This window comes from Babylonia areolata, chromosome 28 (genome assembly GCF_041734735.1).
Source record: "Babylonia areolata isolate BAREFJ2019XMU chromosome 28, ASM4173473v1, whole genome shotgun sequence".
Lineage (NCBI taxonomy): Eukaryota > Metazoa > Mollusca > Gastropoda > Neogastropoda > Buccinidae > Babylonia > Babylonia areolata.
In genome coordinates this window covers 25,544,743-25,569,779 of record NC_134903.1, presented here as the reverse complement: position 1 = coordinate 25,569,779, position 25,037 = coordinate 25,544,743, and the positions used below count along the sequence as shown (strand labels likewise).

At 42.2% G+C, this 25,037-nt stretch overlaps 1 protein-coding gene across 2 annotated transcripts in view; it reads left to right on the top strand.

Moving 5' to 3' along the window:
- Window positions 1-23,605, top strand: part of LOC143301866 (lysosomal amino acid transporter 1 homolog) — a 28,950-nt gene extending 5,345 nt beyond the window's left edge. For both annotated transcript variants that reach the window (XM_076616283.1, XM_076616284.1), the window contains exons 2-8: window positions 3,999-4,213; window positions 8,011-8,140; window positions 13,490-13,580; window positions 15,294-15,478; window positions 19,382-19,468; window positions 20,742-20,912; window positions 23,407-23,605. In XM_076616283.1, the coding sequence (XP_076472398.1) occupies window positions 4,017-4,213; window positions 8,011-8,140; window positions 13,490-13,580; window positions 15,294-15,478; window positions 19,382-19,468; window positions 20,742-20,912; window positions 23,407-23,553 (1,008 nt within the window). In that variant the 5' untranslated portion in view covers window positions 3,999-4,016 and the 3' untranslated portion in view covers window positions 23,554-23,605. The remainder of the gene's footprint in view (window positions 1-3,998; window positions 4,214-8,010; window positions 8,141-13,489; window positions 13,581-15,293; window positions 15,479-19,381; window positions 19,469-20,741; window positions 20,913-23,406) is intronic.
- Window positions 23,606-25,037: the final 1,432 nt, after the last annotated feature.

Sequence of the window (25,037 nt, the reverse complement as noted above, 5' to 3'; positions counted from 1 at the left end):
TTAACCACTTGGCTATTGTGCCCGTCAAAAAAACACATCAACAGGTCATTCAACCTGGATTCTGCTGCATATCATGTAAAGTGCTTTGAGCAGTGTCTGAGGAAAAATGCGCTATGTAAATGTCCATTATTGTTGTTATTGTTATTATTATTGTCATTATTATTATCATTATGTAACACACATAGCAGTAGCATTTGTATTTGTATTTGTATTTCTTTTTATCACATCAGATTTCTCTGTGTGAAATTCGGGCTGCTCTCCCCAGGGAGAGTGCGTCGCTACACTACAGTGCCACCCTTTTTTTGTGTGTATTTTTTTCCTGCTTGCAGTTTTATTTGTTTTTCCTGTCAAAGTGGATTTTTTTTCTACAGAATTTTGCCAGGAACAACCCTTTTGTTGCTGTGGGTTCTTTTACGTGCGCTAATTGCATGCTGCACACGGGACCTCGGTTTATCGTCTCATCCGAATGACTAGCGTTCAGACCGCCACTCAAGGTCTAGTGGAGGGGGAGAAAATATTCGCGGTTGAGCCATGATTTGAACCAGCATGCTCAGATTCTCTCGCTTCCTAGGCAAAAGCGTTACCTCTAGGCCATCACTCCACTGAGTAATGCATTTTCTGTGACACTTAAGAGCTTTTCAGTGGTCTTCTGTTAGAGTGGGAGAGAGGTGGAGAAGCAAACATGTAAATAAATGTATTCCACACATAAGGATTGTTTATTAAAAATCTATGTAGGGATATAAGTATTTTCTCCCTTTATAATTAATTATTTTATTTAATTATAGTTATTTTCTTAGAGTTCCATTTATCATTATAACTATATGCTTTTGCGAGCAGTCACATCATAGTCGTTTCAGTCAGTACAGGCAGAGGGGGAAATTGTGATTTTCATTTCTTTTCCTCTACCCCTTGATATGTGTTATAGCTGGAAAGGCATTGAGAAGGATTGTCGTGTATTGAGAAAAAGAGAGAGAAAAAAAAGCATCACTGCAAAGGAATATATATATCTGTCGAGTCAGCATTGTTATGGTTACAGACAGAAAGTGTTACAGAACCTTTCAGAGTCCAGTGATCAGTTGTTGAAACATATAACGTCATCATTTTTATTGTTAGAATTATTGTTGCTATTATCATTGTTGTTGTTGATATTAATATTGATAATAATGATATTATTATTGTCATCATCATCATCATTGTTATTATCATTCTTATTAATTATTACCATTATTATTATTATTAAAGGATATTTCCATAGTGTGCAAAGTCTGCACAGCACTGTGTGTTTGATAGATCTAGACTGGAATACCCATATAGTTCAACAGCAAACGACAAAGAAGTCATATAATCTGACATTGTGGATCTCCCCCAAAGCCTCCTGTGTCACATGTGTTGGGAATGAAGACCAGAAGATGAGTTCTCTACATGGACAGAACTCAGTCCTAGTGTGAACCAGATGCCAGTGGTCATAACATGTTGAAAACTCTGGTTCATGTCCAATCACCTGACGGGCGCCCTAGCCGAATGGTTAAAGCGTTGGACTTTTGATCTGAGGGTCCCGGGTTTGAATCACGGTGACAGCGCCTGGTGGGTAAAGGGTGGAGATTTTTACGATCTCCCAGGTCAACATATGTGCAGACCTGCCAGTGCCTGAACCCCCTTCGTGTGTATACGCAAGCATAAGATCAGATACGCACGTTAAAGATCCTGTAATCCATGTTAGCGTTTGGTGGGTTATGGAAACAAGAACATACCCAGCATGCACACCTCCGAAAGCAGAGTATGGCTGCCTACATGGCGGGGTAAAAACGGTCATACACGTAAAAAGCCCATTTGCGTATATACAAGTGAACGTGGGAGTTGAAGCCCACAAACGCAGAAGAAGAAGAAGTCCAATCACCGAAGTGAAGCAACATCAGGCCCGGTTGGTGTTTGGATGGGTGCGAACACCAGGTGCTGTTGGCAGTCCATTTTTAAAGGGGAAATGTGGCAGCGTGGTAAAGACACTTATCTGACAGTACAGTGTCCATAAAGGTCGGGGTTCGAATCCGTGTCTGGCCCTTTCTCCTTCCCAAGTTTGACTGGAAAATCATACGTCAAGGTCCTTTGTGCAGCACGGACTTGGCACACTGAAAAAGAACCCATGACGACAAGGGTGTTGTCCTCTGGGAAAATTGTGTGTAAGAAATCCACTCTGATAGGTACACGAATGTATGTGTATGCAGTCAAGGCCTTACTAGAGCGTTGGGTCATTTTGCTGGTCAGCTTCAGTTTCAGTAGCTCAAGGAGGCGTCACTGCGTTCGGACAAATCCATATACGCTACACCACATCTGCAGCGTAACCCAACGCGCTTAGTCAGGCCTTGAGAAAAAAACAACCCAAAAACCTACTACCACTACTAATAATATGTATAAGGCGCCAAAACTTGATGAAGTCAACTATAACCGTACATGAATAAGTAAATAAATAAATAATATTTATAATATAAAAAGGTAGTAATAATAATAATAAATAAATAAATAAATAAGACAACAATGATGATAAATAAGCAAATAAATGTAAAACATGGAGACACACATTCACACATACACCCACATATGCATAACAGATATGCACCAAACATGCAGTTTCACAGATATGAAAGCACAGTCAAATACACATAAACGTACATGAGCCCCAACACACACACACACACACACACACACACATTACCCTGCACCTCCTCTACCCCCCTCCCCACACACTCATTTCTAGGCTACGTATCACAGCTTCCACGGCACATACACACACACACACACACACACACACACACACAGATGAACACTTACTTGTACAAGCACACACACATACGCCCATATCCCCCACCCCCAACCCCACACACATATATACAAAGATACATATATACACACCCTTATCCTGGTCAGATGTGGCGTAGCATATATGGTTTGGTTTTCTGAGCGCAGTGACTCTTCAGAAAAGTGAAAATGAAACTGAGCACTGGAGGGCAAGCCATTGTCGTGTTCTCGTGGTTGTCACCCTAGTCATTGCAATGTGCTTCAGAAATTTGGACCACACAAGGGCCACACAATAACTGTTTGTTCATTGTCACAAACCAGTCTTGATGTGTGCCAGATTATAGGTTCTTATTATATTGCTGGTGTGAATTCACAATTATGTTTTTTTCAGAAAAAAGGGGAAAAAATAGATATATATTTCTGAAAAAAAAAATGTGGGGTGTGTTCTTTTCATATTACGTTAGCTAAACAAAGTGTCCATAACTCTGTGCTGATGCTAGGTAAATGTCTGTTATATGTTATAAAACTGCACTGTTACACATGATGAAAATGTGTCCACCTTGACCAAATTGATTAAAAAAAAAAATATATATATATATATATATATTTGTGTGTGTGTGTGTATGTGTTGTAGGCCGAAGTCAGCCCTCAGGACTTGAGGATAGGCGATGATAGTTGTGTGTCAGACAGGACCAGAGATGGGACCTTTTTACACTGTGGATTGGTACTCTCACTGATTGTTCATGTGTATCAGACCTAAGGACCATGGGTCCTTTTTACATTGTTTTTCATCATATGTTTCAGATCTAAGAACAAAAAGATGGGTCCTTTTTACACTGTTTTACAGTGTATCAGACATAAAGATTGTCCTTTTTACACCATATGTTTCAGACCTAAGGACCAGAAGATGGTCCTTTTTACACAATATGTTTCAGACCTTAGGACCAGAAAAAATGGGTCCTTTTTACATTGTTTTACACCATGTGTTTCAGACCTAAGGACAAGAAAAAATGGGTCCTTTTACACCATATGTTTCAGACCTAAGGACCAGAAAAAAGGGTCCCTTTTTACATTGTTTATACACCATGTGTAAAAATGGTCCTTTTTAGTTTCAGACCTAGGACCAGAAAAATAAGGTGTTTTTTTTTTTAACACATGATGTGTTTCAGACCTAAAGATGATCCTTTTTACACAATATGTTTCAGACCTAAGGACCAGAAAAAATGGGTCCTTTCTACACTGTGGACCTGACATCCATCCTGCTGCTGGGCAATGGCAGCAGCAACACCACCTCGGACTGCCCTGAAGGAAACCAGTTTATCTGGAACACCTTCGAGCAGTGCATCCACACTCCGCTGCAGTGGGTGTCCTTTGCCATCGGCCTGGCCTCCATCGCCTTCTGGCTGGGGGTGCTTTTACCGTGAGTAGCTCTCCGTGTGTGTGTGTGTGTATCAGTGGAACCCATCAGTTTAAAAAAAAAAAAAGAAAAGCCACCATTGTGTTTTTTGGTGGGGGGTGCTTTTGCCATGAGTATGTGTCAGTGTGCGCAGTTAAAAAAAAAAAAAAAAAAGGGGGGGGGGTGCTTTTGTTATGAGTGGTCATCAGAAAGAGAGAGATGTGTGTATTAATAAAAATCTGTTAGTTTGAATGAAAAATAGCCTTCCTTATGTTTTGGCCAGGGGCACTGTTGCCATGAGTAGTTGTGTGTATACATAGGTCTATTAGATTTTTTTTTTAAAAAGGCTCCATCACATTTTAGCTGGTGAAGCAGGGTGGGTGGGGTGTATGCTTTTGCCATGAGTATGTGTGTGCTCCATATTTATATTGATCAGAAACCATTCATATGAAGAAAAGAAAATATATCATATTTCTGGTTAGTATATTCTTTCCAGTATGACTAGGAGCATAGCACATGTGTGTAGATTCATCAGAATTGAGTAGCTTTGAAAACCAAGCTGTTAATGTACTGCATATGGTTTTGTGGACTTTCATTTGCTTGGTATACTTGTAGATTATATGTGTAGGTTGATCAGAATTCATTTGTTCAAAGCAAAAAATAGTATTCCATTTATTTTGTGTGTATTCTCACTAGTGTATAAAATCGAAGTATGAAAAAGCTTTCATTGAAATATTTACTGCAGTTGGGAATAGATTAATGCACACAGATTAGAAAAACACAAATGCTGATTAGAGTAGGCTGTATTTGTTGATGGTGATTGTTGTCTCAAATTTAATTTTATTCTGAAACACCCTCTTCCTCCACCCACCACAAAAAGTCCCTTTTAAAAAAGCGATGGTCACTTCTTTGTTTGCCAAATGTAATGGGAGATAACTTACAATGCTTATTTAATTTTAAACAGTAGCAACAATGATTTAACCAGTGTTGACATCCACTAAAGGTTGATTGCAGGTAACCTATGCATGACTGCAGTTTCACCCCCTGCAGATGCTTTAGTTGGATAATTATCTCAGCCACTGGCAGTGAACTAGTTGTCCTCAATGGCCAGTGACTCAGAGACACTCTGAGATAGTTTAGTGGCGTTCTCTACCTTAGCAGGGGTGGAAGTCAAAATTGGATGACTTCCCAAAGCTTCCAACTGAGGGTGAAGTAAAGAACAGCAAGAAAACAGAACTGCACAATACATTTTGAAAAAAATAAATCATTGTAACTTACGGAATATCCTGTGGGTAATTCATCTCTGCGCCTTATGCTTTGGGATCCAGAAAAGGATGCAAGGGAGAGCTCAAGTGTGTGTTCAGCATGAGTGCTCAACTCAGCTCAGCTGTTAAAACTCAAGCATTGTCAGGCAAACAGGCGTTGACACAGAAGAAATATTGTTCGTGTTAACCTTTACTCCAATGCCCCTGTGAAATACTTCAAAACTGTGAAACAGTCATACCTCATATTTTAACATCAGGTTTAGAAAATGAAAATAAAAAGCTTTCACAGAACAGCACTAGCCCATACCAAGAATGACCATCCATCATACGTATCTTTACAGATGAGAGTATGTACCTATTGTATGGATTTCCATATTAGCATTTTGATGATTTTTCCCTTTCTTTTACTCTGTTTTGGTATTAAGCCACACACTTCAGGGAGTGTGGGAGCGGGTAAGCGACTTGTAGGCCCCAGCCACAGACTGTTCAGTGTCACAAACATCAGTCAGCAACATGTAGGCCCCAGCCACAAACTGTTCAGTATCACAAACATCAGTCAGCAACATGTAGGTCACAAACTGTTCAGTGTCACAAACATCAGTCAGCAACATGTAGGTCACAAACTGTTCAGTGTCACAAACATCAGTCAGCAACATGTAGGTCACAAACTGTTCAGTGTCACAAACATCAGTCAGCAACATGTAGGCCCCAGCCACAAACTGTTCAGTGTCACAAACATCAGTCAGCAACATGTAGGCCCCAGCCACAAACTGTTCAGTGTCACAAACATCAGTCAGCAACATGTAGGCCCCAGCCACAAACTGTTTATTTATTTATTTATTTATTAAGACTTCTTGCTATAGCGCATATTCTTGAAGCTCTATGCGCTTTACAATAGCACTAAAAACATTCACTCAAACATCCCCACACAAACATATGCCTATAATTTGAAATATAGGCGAGAGAGAAAAATTAAAATAGGTCATGTCAGTTGATTAAATCAAGAAATGCAACACAAAAAAAAAAAGGCAATTGAAATTGAAAGAACACAAGCACGTATACGCATGCATATATACGTAGGCACATACATACATACATACCTACATACAAACACACAAAACACACAGCGTGCACACACACACACGCACACACATGCACGCACACACATGCGCGCGCGCACGCACTCACACATGCACCAACGAACACAAGCCGCATACCCAAACACATTACTCACGCACTCACCCAGTGACACACACACATACACGCACCTACAGGCACAATACACACACGAACACAGATCAACAATCGAATAATGCAAACTACTGCGACATTACATATATATATATATATATATATATATATATATATATATATATATATATATATATATATATATATATATATATATATAAATACAGACTGTTCAGTGTCACAAACATCAGTCAGCAACATGTAGGCCCCAGCCACAAACTGTTCAGTGTCACAAACATCAGTCAGCAACATGTAGGCCCCAGCCACAAACTGTTCAGTGTCACAAACATCAGTCAGCAACATGTAGGCCCCAGCCACAAACTGTTCAATGTCACAAAAATCAGTCAGCAACGTGTAGGGCCCAGCCACACACTGTTTAGTGTCACAAAAATCAGTCAGCAACGTGTAGGCCCCAACCACAAACTGTTCAATGTCACAAACATCAGTCAGCAACGTGTAGGCCCCAGCCACACACTGTTTAGTGTCACAAAAATCACACCCTCCCTCCCTTGTGTGTATGTGCCCTTCTGTATGTGAGGGTGACATGCCATTTGTGTTATAGACTTCTTCGTTCGTGGGCTGCAACTGCCATGTTCACTCGTATGTACATGAGTGGGCTTTTATGTGTATGACCATTTTTCCCTGCCATGTAGGCAGCCATACTCTGTTTTCAGGGGTGTGCATGCTGTGTATTTTCTTGTTTCCATAAACCATTGAACGCTGACATGGATTACAGGATCTTTAACGAGCATATTTGAGCTTCTGCTTGCGTATATACATGAAGGAGGTTCAGGCACAAGCAGGTCTGCACATATGTTGACCTGGGAGATTGGAGAAATCTCCACCCTTTACCCACCAGGCGCTGTTCCTGAGATTCGAGCCTGGGACACTCAGATTGAAAAGCCAATGTTTTAACCACTCGGCTACTGTGTCGCACACAAATTGTGGAGAACTGCAAGAACATGAACTGCGTGGCATCCATTATGTTCCTTTCTGTATGTGAGGGTGATGTGCTCTTTGTGTTGCCGACAAATTGTGGAGAACTGCAAGAACATGAACTGCGTGGCATCCATTATGTTCCTTTCTGTATGTGAGGGTGATGTGCTCTTTGTGTTGCACACAAATTGTGGAGAACTGCAAGAACATGAACTGCATGGCGTCCATTATGTTCCTTTCTGTATGTGAGGGTGACATGCTCTTTGTGTTGCCGACAAAAAATGGAGAACTGTAAGAACATGAACTGTGTGTGTGGCTTCCATTGTGTGCCTTTCGCTCTGTGAAGGTGGCGTGCTCTTTGTGTTGCAGACAAATTGTAGAGAACTGCAAGAACATGAACTGTGTGGCCTCCATTTCTGCTGGTCTCCTGCTGAGCTGGATCTTTGGGGACACCACCAACCTTGTGGGGGCCTTCCTCACCAAACAGGGGCTGATCCAGGTACGGTCTGTTCTCACCTGTCTGCTCACCTGTCTGTTTACCTGTCTGTTTACCTGTATTGTCACCTGCGTTTTTACCTGTGTCTTTGCCTGTCCGTTCTCTTGTCGCCTTCCTCACCAAACAGGGACTGATCCAGGTACGGTCTGTTCTCACCTGTCTGCTCACCGGTATTTTCACCTATCTTTTTACCTTTATTTTCACCCTATGTGGAGTGATGGCCTAGAGGTAACACGTCCGGCCTAGGACGCGAGAGAATCTGAGGGCGCTGGTTCGAATCACGGCTCAGCCGCCGATATTTTCTCCCCCTCCACTAGACCTCGAGTGGTGGTCTGGACGCTAGTCATTCGGATGAGACGATAAACCGAGGTCCCGTGTGCTAGCATGCACTTAGCGCACATAAAAGAACCCACGGCAATAAAAGAGTTGTTCCTGGCAAAATTCTGAAGAAAAATACACTTTGATAGGAAAAACAAATAAAACTGCATGCAGGAAAAAGTACAAAAAAAAAAAAAAAGGGTGGCGCTGTAGTGTAGCGACACGCTCTCCCTGGGGAGAGCAGCCGGAATTTCACACAGAGAAATCTGTTGTAATAAAAAGAAATACAAATACAAATATCTGTTCAGTGTTCTCCATCACCCTCCTGACCAAACAGGGGGTGATCCAGGTACACCGTCTTTTTACCTGTCTTTCCACCTGCGTCTTTTTTCTTTCACCTCTCTGACTGAACAGGTGATGCAGGAACTGCCTCACTCCACACTCACATCACCTGTCTCTTTCTCTGTCACAGTCAGTCCATTGCACTGGGGTGGGGGAACTATTTGCATGTAAAAAGGATTTTGGTATTGGCATTTTGGGGATTTAACAAAGTCCTCTTTATTTTACTTTGTTTCAGTATTAAGACACATCCTTTTGGTTAAGCAGTGGCTGGGATTTGGATGTAATTTTTTTTCCAGCATTGATATAATCAGTCACTCCATCTCACACTCGATCAAATGGCTGAAACAGGCCTTGTATAGAAATTCACCTCCTGGCTTGTCATGAGAGAGGTATCTAGTCGTCAAAAACTATTTTGAGAAACGATTATTAAAAAGGAAAAAAAAAGAAATTACAAGTTATTCAGTCATAAAAGTAAACTGCATTTGAGCCAGTGTGAAGAATCACTGACATGATTGGGGATGGGTGGGGGTGTGGGGCTTAGGGAGGACGGTGCGGGAAGGAAGGGAGGGTGACGCACAATCCCCATCACAGTAAATTCAGTGACCACAGTGTGTGTGTGTTGTGTGTGTGTGTGTGTGTGTGTGCGCGCGTGCATGCGCATGCATGTGTGTGTGTGAGTGTGTGTGTTTTGTGTGTGTGTGTGTGTGTGTGCGCGCGCGCGCGTGTGTGTGTGTGTGTGTGTGTGTGTTTTATCAATGTCAGCAAAATCGTTTGATATATTTTTCATAGTTGATTGTCTCTGTGGATGTGTGTGGGTGTGTGTGTGTGTCTGTGTTTAATCAATGTCAGCAAAATCGTTTGATATATTTTTCATTGTTGATTGTGGATGCAGCCATCACTGTGAAAGCGTAAGGGCTCTCGGACAGTATGTGGCTAACTGGACAGTTATTGTTGTTTACTGATTGTGGATGAAGTGTTTTGGGAAGTGACAGAAACAGCTGTAATGAAGAGCTGCTGTTGTTCGGTGATTTCATTGAGAACACCATTGATTCTTCTCTTCTTCTTCTTCCTCGTTCGTGGGCTGCAACTCCCACGTTCACTCGTATGCACACGAGTGGGCTTTTACGTGTATGACCGTTTTTACTCTGCCATGTAGGCAACCATACTCCGTTTTCGGGAGTGTGCATGCTGGGTATGTTCTTGTTTCCATAACCCACCGAACACTGACATGGATTACAGGAGCTTTAACGTGCGTATTTGATCTTCTGCTTGCATATACACACGAAGGGGGTTCAGGCACTAGCAGGTCTGCGCATATGTTGACCCGGGAGATCAGAAAAATCTCCACCCTTTACCCACCAGGCGCCGTCACCGTGATTCGAACCCGGGACCCTCAGATTGAAAGTCCAACGCTTTAACCAGTCGGCTATTGCGCCCGTCACCATTGATTCATATTTCTTTTTTTCAACATAAAAAAAACATGCTTTTGGTAGCTCCTAAAAGTCTTTCAGTTAAACCAGTGATATAAAGAAGATGGGCTCCACTTGACTGTGTAAAAACTTTCATTTATGGCTGGCAAAGAAGATTGTTGTTCGTTTCCCCGGCGAATGTTAGAATCTTATTTTGTGAAAACGACCTTAGATCCAGAAAAGAGCGCTGTTTTATTTTCTCCCTGGGGGAAATGTTAACGTACTAAAATGCAAATATACCTTGTTATCGCCGTATGCTTTTAAAAACTTTTCTGGCTGATCAGATAATCTCCTCTGTTTTGACACCGCCACCATAAACCACTCTGCATTAAAAAGGCCCCTCCCCCCTCCCCCTTCCACTTTTCCCCACCACCCACCCACACACACCTCTTTGTTTCACAAATGAACAGACACCTGAGGCATACTTGTTTGTTTGTGTTTTTTTCCTGGGTCAATTAGGATGTGTCGTGTGCAGCTGTTTAATTTCAGTGGTCACCTGATATTGATTTAAGAGAACTGCCTTGACTCAACACTTCCTGGGTCACATACACTTCGTTCTCTGCTGCACAGTTAGGGGCAGCTGTTTTTATTTTTGTTTGTTTGTTTTGTGCATGTTTTTTTTTGTTTTTTTTTTTTTTTTTTTTTTTTTCTTTCCTTCTTCTTTCTTTTTATCTGTTGTCATTTGATCTTTTTTCAAAGAAAAAGTCTTCAAGTTTTTTCCTTTCTCTCTTTTGGCTGCCTCACCTTCCTGTTTTATGTCAGTGGCACTTATGCCACCCTGTGCCACTTATGCCAAGTACAATTCAGTCAAATGTGGGTGTTACCATAGAATGAAATGTGGGTGTTACAGTGCAGTGAAATGTGGGTGTTACTTTACAGTGAAATGTGGGTGTTACAATAGAATGAAATATGGGTGTTACAGTGCAGTGAAATATGTGTGTTACTTTACAGTGAAATGTGGGTGTTACAATAGAATGAAATATGGGTGTTACAATAGAATGAAATGTGGGTGTTACTTACAATGCAGTGAAATGTGGGTGTACAGTGAAATGTGGGTGTTACAATGCAGTGAAATGTGGGTGTTCTAGTATGTAAAATGTGGGTGTTACAATACCGTGAAACGTGGGTGTTACAATACAGTGAATTGTGGGTGTTAGAATGCAGTGAAATATGGGTGTTATAGTATGTGAAATGTGGGTGTTACAGTGAAATGTAGGTTTTACAATACAGTGAAATGTGGGTGTTAGAATGCAGTGAAATATGGGTGTTATAGTATGTGAAATGTGGGTGTTACAGTGAAATGTGGGTTTTACAATACAGTGAAATGTGGGTGTTACAGTACGTGAAATGTGGGTGTTACAATACAGTGAAATGTGGGTGTTACAGTACGTGCAATGTGGGTGTTACAATACAGTGAAATGTGGGTGTTACAATACAGTGAAATGTGGGTGTTACAATACAGTGAAATGTGGGTGTTACAGTACGTGAAATGTGGGTGTTACAATACAGTGAAATGTGGGTGTTACAATACAGTGAAATGTGGGTGTTACAGTACGTGAAATGTGGGTGTTACAATACAGTGAAATGTGGGTGTTACAATACAGTGAAATGTGGGTGTTACAGTACGTGAAATGTGGGTGTTACAGTACGTGAAATGTGGGTGTTACAGTACAGTGAAATGTGGGTGTTACAATACAGTGAAATGTGGGTGTTACAGTACGTGAAATGTGGGTGTTACAATACAGTGAAATGTGGGTGTTACAGTACGTGAAATATGGGTGTTACAATACAGTGAAATGTGGGTGTTACAGTACGTGAAATGTGGGTGTTACAGTGCAGTGAAATGTGGGTGTTACAATGCAGTGAAATGTGGGTGTTACAATACAGTGTAATGTGGGTGTGATAGTACGTGAAATGTGGGTATTACAATGCAGTGAAATGTGGGTGTTACAATGCAATGAAATGTGGGTGTTACAATGCAGTGAAATGTGGGTGTTACAATGCAATGAAATGTGGGTGTTACAATGCAGTGAAATGTGGGTGTTACAATGCAATGAAATGTGGGTGTTACAATGCAGTGAAATGTGGGTGTTACAATGCAATGAAATGTGGGTGTTACAATGCAGTGAAATGTGGGTGTTACAATGCAGTGAAATGTGGGTGTTACAGTACGTGAAATGTGGGTGTTACAGTGCAGTGAAATATGGGTGTTACAATGCAATGAAATGTGGGTGTTACAATACAGTGAAATGTGGGTGTTACAAATCATTGAAATGTGGGTGTTATAGTACGTGAAATGTGGGTGTTACAGTGAAATGTGGCTGTTACAGTACGTGAAATGGGGGTGTTACAGTGCAGTGAAATGTGGGTGTTACAATGCAGTGAAATGTGGGTGTTATAGTACGTGAAATGTGGGTGTTACAGTGCAGTGAAATGTGGGTGTTACAATACAGTGAAATGTGGGTGTTACAAATCATTGAAATGTGGGTGTTATAGTACGTGAAATGTGGGTGTTACAGTGAAATGTGGCTGTTACAGTACGTGAAATGGGGGTGTTACAGTGCAGTGAAATGTGGGTGTTACAATGCAGTGAAATGTGGGTGTTACAATGCAGTGAAATGTGTGGGTGTTACAAAATGCAGCAAAGTGTGGGTATTACAGAATACAGTGAAATGTGTGTTGGTGTTACAGTACTGTGAAATGTGGGTGTTAGAATGAAATGTGGGTGTCTCATTACAGCAAAATGTGTTTGTTACAATACAGCGAAATGTGGGTGTTAGAGTGCAGTGAAACATGGGCGTTGTGCTGTGTTACAAGAGAGTGAAATGTGGGCGTAACAGTGCATTGAAACAGGGGCGTTACGCTGTGTTACAAGATAGTGTAATGTGGGCATAACAGTGCAGTGAAACACGGGCGTTACGCTGTGTTACAAGAGAGTGAAATGTGGGCATGACAGTGCATTGAAACATGGGCGTTACGCTGTGTTACGAGAGAGTGAAATGTGGGCATGACTGCATTGAAACATGGGCTTTACGTTGTGTTACAAGAGAGTGAAATGTGGGCGTAACAGTGCATTGAAACATGGGCGTGACGCTGTGTTACAAGAGAGTGAAATGTGGGCGTAACAGTGCATTGAAACATGAGCGTTACGCTGTGTTACAAGAGGGTGAAATGTGGACGTAACAGTGCATTGAAACACGGGCGTTATGCTGTGTTACGACAGGTGCTGCTTGGCGTGTGGTTTGTGCTGACAGACCTGCTCCTGATGGGCCAGCTCTTCTACTACCACTGTGTGTTCAAACGTCGACACAGAGGTCAGTGTCACTGTGTGGAAAAAGAACAGCAACATTCCCTTTCTTTGCTCCTTTTCTGTCTTCTTTCTTGTTCAGTGTCTTTTTTTTCCGGCATGGTGCAGTTGCACACATACCTACCCATTCTGGGACAGTTCAGTTCAGTCCGCACCACGCCATGCCACAGCACACCACACCACACCACACCACACGATTCAATACCACACAACACCACACCACACCACACCACACCACACCACACTATTCCACACCACATCACACCACACAACACAACACCACACCTCACAACACCACACAACACAACACCACACAACACAACACCACACCTCACAACACCACACAACACCACATCACACCTCACAACACCTCACAACACCACACCACACCTCACAACACCACACCACACCTCACAACACCACACCACACCACATCACACCACACAACACAACACAACACAACACCACACAACACAACACCACACTATTCCACACCACATCACCACACAACACAACACAACACCACACCACACCACACCACACTATTCCACACCACATCACCACACAACACAACACCACACCACACTATTCCACACCACACCACACTATTCCACACCACACAACACCACACCACACCACACCACACAACACCACACCACACAACACCACACCACACCACACAACACCACACCACACCACACCACACAACACCACACAACACCACACCACACCACACAACACCACACCACACAACACCACACCACACCACACCACACAACACAACACAACACCACACAACACAACACCACACCACACTATTCCACACCACACAACACCACACCACACAACACCACATCACACCACACCACACAACACCACACCTCACAACACAACACCACATCACACAACACCACACAACACCACACCACACAACACCACACAACACCACACCACACAACACCACACCACACCACACCACACCACACCACACCACACCACACCACACCACACCACACAACACCACACCACACAACACAACACCACACCACACCACACCACACCACACAACACCACACCACACAACACCACACCACACAACACCACACCACACAACACAACACCACACCACACCACACCACACAACACCACACCACACAACACAACACCACACCACACAACACCACACAACACAACACCACACAACACCACACCACACCACACAACACCACACCACACAACACAACACCACACCACACCACACAACACCACACCACACAACACCACACCACACCACACAACACCACACCACACAACACAACACAACACCACACAACACCACACAACACCACACCACACAACACCACACCACACAACACCACACCACACCACACCACACAACACCACACCACACCACACAACACCACACCAGACAACACAACACCACACCACACCACACCACACAACACCACACCACACAACACCACACAACACCACACCACACCACACCACACCACACAACACCACACAACACCACACCACACCACACCACACCACACCACACAACACCACACAACACCACATCACACAACACCACACCACACAACACCACACAACACCACACAACACCACACAACACCACACAACACCACACCACACCATATCATACTAACACCACTCAACATACAGACAGGCCATCATTTACCGATTGTTGCGTTCACAGAAGCGAACCTGGGCGATGAGACGAAGCGTCTGGTCCTGTGCCTGATGGGGATGATGTGCATGTCAGCGGCGTTCTCCGGAATCCAGAGCCCTGCTGGATTGGAGCGAGGCCCCAGGGCACCTGTGGGACGTCAGCTGCTGTCCATTGACCCAGAGGAAGCCTTGGAAAGCCAGCCTTTCTTCAAGGTGAGCTGACTGAGGAGTGTGTGGAGGAGGGGGGTAGAGGAGGTGCAGGGTAATGTGTGTGTGTGTGTGTGTGTTGGAGCTCATGTACGTTTATATGTATTTGACTGTGCTTTCATATCTGTGAAACTGCATGTTTGGTGCATATCTGTTATGCATGTATGTGTGTGAATGTGTGTCTGCATGTTTTACATTTATTTGCTTATTTATCATCATTGTTGTCTTTTTTATTTATTATTATTATTATTATTATTACCTTTTAAAAAAAATTATTATTTATTTATTTATGTACGCTTATAGTTGACTTCATCAAGTTTTTGCGCCTTATACATATTATTATTATTAGTAGTAGTTCTTTTTTTATGTATTTATCTATTATTTATTCACCCTTTTTTTTTTCTTTTTTTTTCTCAAGACCTGACTAAGCGTGTTGGGCTATGCTGCTGGTCAGGCATCTGTTTGGCAGATGTGGTGTAGTGTATATGGATTTGTCTGAATGCAGTGACGCCTCCTTGAGCTACTGAAACTGATACTGAAACAGACTGATGCTGTCGGTCTGTTCTTCCTCTCCATTCCATCTTCCTGTGTGCATGCGAGACATACTGTATTATTGAATTAATGTACTCTTTTTTGTCACAGATTTCTCTGTGTGAAATTCTGGCTGCTCTCCCCAGGGAGAGCGCGTCGCTACACTGAGAGCGCCACCCATTTTTTGGTTGGTTTTCCTGCCTGCAGTTTTTTTTAATTTGTTTTTCTATCAATGTGGATTTTCCAAAGAATTATGCCACAGACAGCCCTGTGCTAAGTGCATGTTGCACACGGGACCACAGTTGATCGTCTCATCCAATTGACTGTCCTCCAGTCCACCACTCAAGGTCTAGTGGAGGGGAAGAAAACACTGGCGACTGTGCTGGGATTCGAACCAGTGTACTCAGATTCTCTCGCTTCCTAGGCGGACACGTTACCTCTAGGCCATCACTCCACTTGGTGGATTTGGAAGGAAGCATTCAAGCCATGGAAATGAGGTGTTATTGCTTGATGCTGAACTTGAGATACGCTGATCTGGTCACCATTGAACAAGTGGACCAAACTATCAAGCAGCACATTGGATGTTACGACGATGTTTTGATACCAGTGAAGAAAAGAAAGCTATGCTGGTTTGGCCGTCTCACCCACTCACTGTATTCTGTCATGAAAAGCCTCAGTCTTTGAGGCATTCTTTTTCTGAATGATTAATTGAATGATTATTGATGTTGTTGGCCGCCGTTCTTTCTCTGTCTCTTGACCTTGCGATTGGAATGAACTTCCTCTTTCGCTTCGTCAAGTCTCCACACTCAGCTCTTTCAAGTCTGGTCTTAAAACCCACCTCTTCCCAAAATAGCCTCCCTTGCCTGCCCTCCTTGTCTTTAGTTTCTACAGTTTTAGAGTTATGCATGCGTGTGAATGACTGGTGCGAAAGCGCTTTGATTTGTCTCTGCACAAGATTCAGCGCGATATAAATACCATTATTATTATTATTGTTGTTGTTGTTGTTGTTCAGAGACTGGTGAAGATGGTTGTTGACAATGTTGTTCAGTGACTGAGTGAGAGAATTGTTGACAATGGTGTTCAGTGACTGAGTGAGAGAATTGTTGACAATGGTGTTCAGTGAGTGCGTTAGAGAATTGTTGACAGTGTTGTTCAGTGACTGAGTGAGAAAATTGTTGACAATGGTGTTCAGTGACTGAGTGAGAGAATTGTTGACAGTGGTGTTCAGTGACTGAGTGAGAGAATTGTTGACAATGGTGTTCAGTGACTGAGTGAGAGAATTGTTGACAATGGTGTTCAGTGAGTGCGTTAGAGAATTGTTGACAGTGTTGTTCAGTGACTGAGTGAGAAAATTGTTGACAATGGTGTTCAGTGACTGAGTGAGAGAATTGTTGACAATGGTGTTCAGTGACTGAGTGAGAGAATTGTTGACAATGGTGTTCAGTGAGTGCGTTAGAGAATTGTTGACAATGGTGTTCAGTGTGTGCGTTAGAGAATTGTTGACAATGGTGTTCAGTGACTGAGTGAGAGAATTGTTGACAGTGTTGTTCAGTGACTGAGTGAGATAATTGTTGACAGTGTTGTTCAGTGACTGAGTGAGAGAATTGTTGACAATGGTGTTCAGTGAGTGAGTGAGAGAATTGTTGACAGTGTTGTTCAGTGACTGAGTGAGAGAATTGTTGACAATGGTATTCAGTGACTGAGTGAGAGAATTGTTGACAGTGTTGTTCAGTGACTGAGTGAGAGAATTGTTGACAGTGTTGTTCAGTGACTGAGTGAGAGAATTGTTGACAATGGTGTTCAGTGAGTGAGTGAGAGAATTGTTGACAGTGTTGTTCAGTGACTGAGTGAGAGAATTGTTGACAATGGTATTCAGTGACTGAGTGAGAGAATTGTTGACAGTGTTGTTCAGTGACTGAGTGAGAGAATTGTTGACAATGGTGTTCAGTGACAGTTAGAGAATTGTTGACAATGTTGTACAGTGACTGAGTGAGAGAATTGTTGACAATGTTGTTCAATGAGTGAGTCTCAACAATGTTGTTCAGAGACTGAGTGAGAGAATTGTTGACAATGGTATTCAGTGACTGAGTGAGAGAATTGTTGACAGTGTTGTTCAGTGACTGAGTGAGAGAATTGTTGACAGTGTTGTTCAGAGACTGAGTGAGAGAATTGTTGACAATGGTGTTCAGTGAGTGAGTGAGAGAATTGTTGACAGTGTTGTTCAGTGAGTGAGTGAGAGAATTGTTGACAATGGTATTCAGTGACTGAGTGAGAGAATTGTTGACAGTGTTGTTCAGTGACTGAGTGAGAGAATTGTTGACAGTGTTGTTCCGAGACTGAGTGAGAGAATTGTTGACAGTGTTGTTCAGAGACTGAGTGAGAGAATTGTTGACAATGTTGTTCAGTGACTGAGTGAGAGAATTGTTGACAGTGTTGTTCAGAGACTGAGTGAGAGAATTGTTGACAGTGTTGTTCAGAGACTGAGTGAGAGAATTGTTGACAGTGTTGTTCAGTGAGTGAGTGAGAGAATTGTTGACAGTGTTGTTCAGTGACTGAGTGAGAGAATTGTTGACAGTGTTGTTCAGTGACTGAGTGAGAGAATTGTTGACAGTGTTGTTCAGAGACTGAGTGAGAGAATTGTTGACAGTGTTGTTCAGTGACTGAGTGAGAGAATTGTTGACAGTGTTGTTCAGTGACTGAGTGAGAGAATTGTTGACAGTGTTGTTCAGTGAGTGAGTGAGAGAATTGTTGACAGTGTTGTTCAGTGACTGAGTGAGAGAATTGTTGACAGTGTTGTTCAGTGAGTGAGTGAGAGAATTGTTGACAGTGTTGTTCAGTGAGTGAGTGAGAGAATTGTTGACAGTGTTGTTCAGTGAGTGAGTGAGAGAATTGTTGACAGTGTTGTTCAGTGAGTGAGTGAGAGAATTGTTGACAGTGTTGTTCAGTGACTGAGTGAGAGAATTGTTGACAGTGTTGTTCAGTGAGTGAGTGAGAGAATTGTTGACAGTGTTGTTCAGTGAGTGAGTGAGAGAATTGTTGACAGTGTTGTTCAGTGACTGAGTGAGAGAATTGTTGATGAACATGAAGCAGTAAGATGAGAGATTGGTTTGAGTTGACACTGATTAAAACGCAGCGTAGGCAGGACTTGATTTTTTTTAAAAATATGATGTGTATGTTATTCTGAAATTTTGTTTTTATAATTAGCATTATTTTTGGTTGACACTATTTCAAACTCAGCTATAGGCAGGACTTGATTTAGAAATATATGAAAAATAATGTGTGCGCTGTTCTAAAAATCTGTTTTGTTATTATCATTGTGTTCACTTCACAGTGTGTAGTGATGGTTGTAGAGTTCATTGTTGATACTGCGATCTGCAGGACTCAACGGAGATTCTGGGCTACATCCTCGGCATTGTCTCTTCCATTGCTTACTTCACGTCTCGCAGCTTTCAGATCTACAAAAACGTGAGTTGCTGTGGTGTGGTTTGTGATTATTATTGTCATGATGACAATGATGATTGTTGTGTGATATTTGCTGTCATTATTGTCTTGACAGTGATGATTGCTGTGGCGATGTGTGCGATTATTATTGTCGTGATGATGACGATAATGATTGTTGTGGAGATGTGTGCGATTATTATTGTAATGATGACGATGATGATTGTTGTGGAGATGTGTGCGATTATTATTGTCGTAATGATGACGATGATGATTGTTGTGGTGATGTGTGTGATTATTATTGTCGTGATGATGACAGTGATGATTGTTGTGGTGATGTGTGTGATTATTATTGTCGTGATGATGATGATAATGATTGTTGTGGAGATGTGTGCGATTATTATTGTCGTGATGATGACGATGATGATTGTGGCGATGTGTGTGATTATTATTATTGTGATGATGACAGTGATGATTGTTGTGGAAATGTGTGCAATTATTATTGTCGTGATGATGACGATGATGATTGTTGTGGTGATGTGTGTGATTATTATTGTCGTGATGATGACGATGATGATGATTGTTGTGGCGATGTGTACGATTATTATTGACATCATGATGACGATGATGATTGTTGTGGCGATGTGTGCAATTATTATTGTCATGATGATAACGATGATGATTGTTGTGGCGATGTGTGTGATTATTATTGTCGTGATGACGACGATGATGATTGTTGTGGTGATGTGTGTGATTATTATTGTCGTGATGATGACGATGATGATGATTGTCATGATGTCAGTGCACTCAGAAGAATATGAAGGGCCTCAGCACGGTGACCTTTGTGACGGATGTGTCACTGTAATGATAATGATGGTGACGATGATAATGATAACTGTCATGATAATGATGATTGTTGTGATGTCAGTATAGCATAATGGTGATGGTGATTGTGATTGTGATGTCAGTATAACATGATGATGATGATGACGATGATGGCGATGGTGATGATGGCGATGGCGATGACAATGACGATGATTGTGATGTCAGTATAACATGATGATGATGATGATGATGATGATGATGATGATGATGATGATGATGATGATGGTGGCGGTGGTGGTGGTGGTGATGGTGGTGGTGGTGGTGATGATGATGATGATGATGATGATGATGATGGTGGTGGTAGTGGTGGTGGTGGTGATGATGATGATGGTGGTGGTGGTGGTGGTGATGATGATGATGATGATGATGATGATGACGATGACGATGACGATGACGATGATTGTTGTGCCATCAGTACACCCAGAGGAACGTGAAAGGCCTGAGCACGGTGACCTTTGTGATGGCCATCCTGGGCAACCTCCTGTACGGCTTGGCCATCGTGCTGTACTCTGTGGAGAAACACTACACCCTCATGCACCTCCCCTGGCTGGTCGGCTCCTGGGGCATCATGTTCATGGACCTCACTGTATCCTTGGTGTCGATGACCTCTTTGTGTGTGTGTGTGTGTGAGAGAGAGAGAGAGAGATCATCCGCTTAACGTCTATTCACCAGAAGCATTATTACACGGAAAACAAGAGAGGCAAGGCCTTCAAGACTCACTTGTGATACACTTTAAAAAGAAAAATCCAAGCTTTTTATGTATTGAGTATAATTTCAAAATGTAATGTTTAAGATGAGAAAGATCAGTTTAGCAAATTAAGTCCCCTAGCATTAATTACAGAGTAATTTCCCTTTTTTACTATCAGCACCAAAACGTTTGCAAAATAAATAAAACTTCCATGCTTAGCGAAAGAAGTTCCTGTTTGAACAAAAAATGATACTAATGACTGCTCTTGTTGTTGGGTCAGAATATCAGATCAAAGTGCCATGTTTAGAGAATACAAAAAATATAAATATAACAATAAATGCAGTTTGCATATAATTAGGCTTCATTTTTTTTTGTTTTTTGTGCCCAACCCAGAGGTGCAATATTGTTTTAAACAAGATGACTGGAAAGAACTGAATTTTTCCTATTTTTATGCCTAATTTGGTGTCAGCTGACAAAGTATTTGCAGAGAAAATGTCAATGTTAAAGTTTACCACGGACACACAGACACACACACGCACACACACACACACACAGACAACCGAACACCAGGTTAAAACATAGACTCACTTTGTTTACACAAGTGAGTCAAAAAAGAGAAGTCGTGTTTGAAAGAAAGGGAATGCTTGTGAGTGTTAGTGTAAGAAAGTGTTGATGTATGTGTCAGAGGAAATAAAAACAAGTCTGTTGTCGGAAATAAAAAAGTTTCAAGGGATGGTGGTGCGTAATGAATGAGGTGTTATAGGAGGGAAAAATTGTGTATGCGTATCAACAAGTATTAATTTACAACAATATAATATTGGTAACAGCAATTATTAGAATACATCAAAATTGTGTATGTGTTTGTGTGTGTGTGTGTGTGTGTGTTTATATTACGACTACCTCAAGTGACTTTTCCTGGATGATCTTATACTAGTTACCTCTGCCTCAGGTGATTTTACCAAGAGGGCTTTATACTATAGTTACCTCTACCTCAATTGATTTTACCAAGAGGGGTTTATATTACAACTACCTCAAGTGACTTTACCAAGAGGGGTTCATATTACTACTACCTCAAGTGACTTTACCAAGAGGGGTTTATGTTACAACTACCTCAAGTGACTTTACCAAGAGGGGTTTATGTTACAACTACCTCAAGTGACTTTACCAAGAGGGGTTTATGTTACATCTACCTCAAGTGACTTTACCAAGAGGGGTTTATGTTAAGCTACCTCAAGTGACTTTACCAAGAGGGGTTTATGTTACAACTACCTCAAGTGACTTTACCAAAAGGGGTTCATATTACAACTACCTCAAGTGACTTTACCAAGAGGGGTTTATATTACAACGACCCCAAGTGACTTTACCAAGAGGGGTTTATATTACAACTACCTCAAGTGACTTTACCAAGAGGGGTTCATATTACAACTACCTCAAGTGACTTTACCAAGAGGGGTTTATGTTACAGCTACCTCAAGTGACTTTACCAATAGGGGTTTATATTACAACTACCTCAAGTGACTTTACCAAGAGGGGTTTATGTTACATCTACCTCAAGTGACTTTACCAAGAGGGGTTCATATTACATCTACCTCAAGTGACTTTACCTAGAGGGGTTCATATTACAACTACCTCAAGTGACTTTACCAAAGGGGGTTCATATTACAACTACCTCAAGTGACTTTACCAAGAGGGGTTTATGTTACAGCTACCTCAAGTGACTTTACCAATAGGGGTTTATATTACAACTACCTCAAGTGACTTTACCAAGAGGGGTTTATATTACAGCTACCTCAAGTGACTTTACCAAGAGGGGTTTATGTTACATCTACCTCAAGTGACTTTACCAAGAGGGGTTTATGTTACATCTACCTCAAGTGACTTTACCAAGAGGGGTTTATGTTACAACTACCTCAAGTGACTTTACCAAGAGGGGTTTATGTTACATCTACCTCAAGTGACTTTACCAAGAGGGGTTTATATTACAACTACCTCAAGTGACTTTACCAAGAGGGGTTTATATTACAACTTCCTAAAGTGACTTTACCAAGAGGGGTTTATTAGAATTATAACAATCACTTGCTGAGTTCATCTTCCGAATCTCTCAGTGTGTGTGTGTGTGTGTGTGTGGTTACGCTGCTGGTCAGGCATCTGCTTGGCAGATGTGGTGTAGGGTATATGGATTTGTCTGAACGCAGTGACGCCTCCTTGAGCTGCTGAAACTGAAACTGAAACTCTTTTTCAGTACTGCATCAGCTCCACTGTCTCTTGTTTTTGTGTTTGGGTTACTGTGGCATGCCTGTGCACGAATGTGACATTACACTCTTTGTCCTCTTAGTCTTTTTCCTCTTACTGTTCTAGATAGTGCACAGCTTCCCTTAACTCATGCTGTCAGATTGTCATACAAATCAAGCGCTACAGCAAAGAGGAGGTGCAGACCCTGGACGTGCCGGAGCCAGACGACGACGAGGTCTCCCCACTCGTCAACCCCATCAACAACTCCGACTACGGTGCTGTGTACTCCAACGGAAACATCGTTTGATGTTACTGATTGTAGGAGTGTTGGGGAGGGTTGTGGGGGACGGCGGAAGATCGGGTGGTGTGGGGAGGGAAGGTGGGAGTGGGGTGGGTGGGGGGGGGGGGATGTGTGTCTGGACTGAAGTGAATGATTGTGTGTGTGTGTGTGGTTGAGGGAAGAGGGTTCATTCTGTGGTTGTGTGTGTGTGTGTGTGTGTGTGCGATGTGATGACAGAAAAGATGCCTGTGTGACCAAAAGAGAGAGTGAGAGGGGGGGGTTTGGGAAACGAAAGAGTGGGGAAAAAAAAGGAGAATGTGTGTGTCTTACAATGACAATAGTGTGTGTGTGTGTGTGTGTCTGTGTGTGTGTGTGTGTGTGTGTGTGTGACATGAGAGGAAGTGCACATGTACAGAAGAGAAAGGGCGAGGGAACGTGGGGGAAAAGAAAGGGGACAGAGAACGTGTGTGCGTCACAATGACAGAACGTGTGTGCGTCACAGCGACAGAGAACGTGTGTGCGTCACAATGACAGAGACTGTGTGCGTGTCACAATGACAGAGAATGTGTGTGCGTCACAGTGACAGAGAACGTGTGTGTGTCACAATGACAGAGAACGTGTGTGCGTCACAATGACATGACGGAGAACGTGTGTGCGTCACAATGACAGAGAACGTGTATGCGTCACAATGACATGTCAGAGAACGTGTGTGCGTCACAATGACAGAGAGAACGTGTGTGCATCACAATGACAAAGAACATGAGTGCGTCACAATGACAGAGAATGTGTGTGTGTCACAATGACAGAACGTGTGTCTGATCTGAAGAGAGAAAGGCCATACCATGTGACAGTGAGGGGGAAAAAGAGAGGGGTGCTTTCCGTGTGGAAAGTTCTTTTTTTTTTACATGTGAATGTGAATGGTTCTTTTCTGTATATGAACGCTAATAGCACATCAGAGAGAGAGAGAGGTTTAAATGTGAAAAGCACTTGTGTGGGAGTGATATTCATATATTGTACATACATGCAGCACTTCAGTGACTGATAGAAGCAAGTTGCCTGGAACCGCAGGGAAAAGCAAAATCAAAAAGAAAAACCCTGATGTTCCCCTGTCACCATCCATTCAAACACCAGATTTAATTACACATACTTAACCTTGACCCACTAGTGCAGACTCCGGCAGGGGTCTGACATTCCTGTCCTGTGCAAACTACTATCCGCCTATGCGGAGAAAACGAATGTAGCTACGGCCGATAACCTCCCGGAAGTAGGTAACCTCCCCTTTGCCAATTTCTACATGTTGACATGTCGCCATCTTTTCAAAGACTGAATTTCCAGATATTTCATCATTACAGCCCTTTTAAACACCAAATTTTCCATGTGTTCCCCTGTTACACGCCAGTTTAACACCAAGATGTTCCCCATTAACACTTCATTTCAACACCAAATTTCCATATGTTCCCCTATCACAGTTCATTTAAACATCAGATTTCCATATGTTCCCCATTAACAGT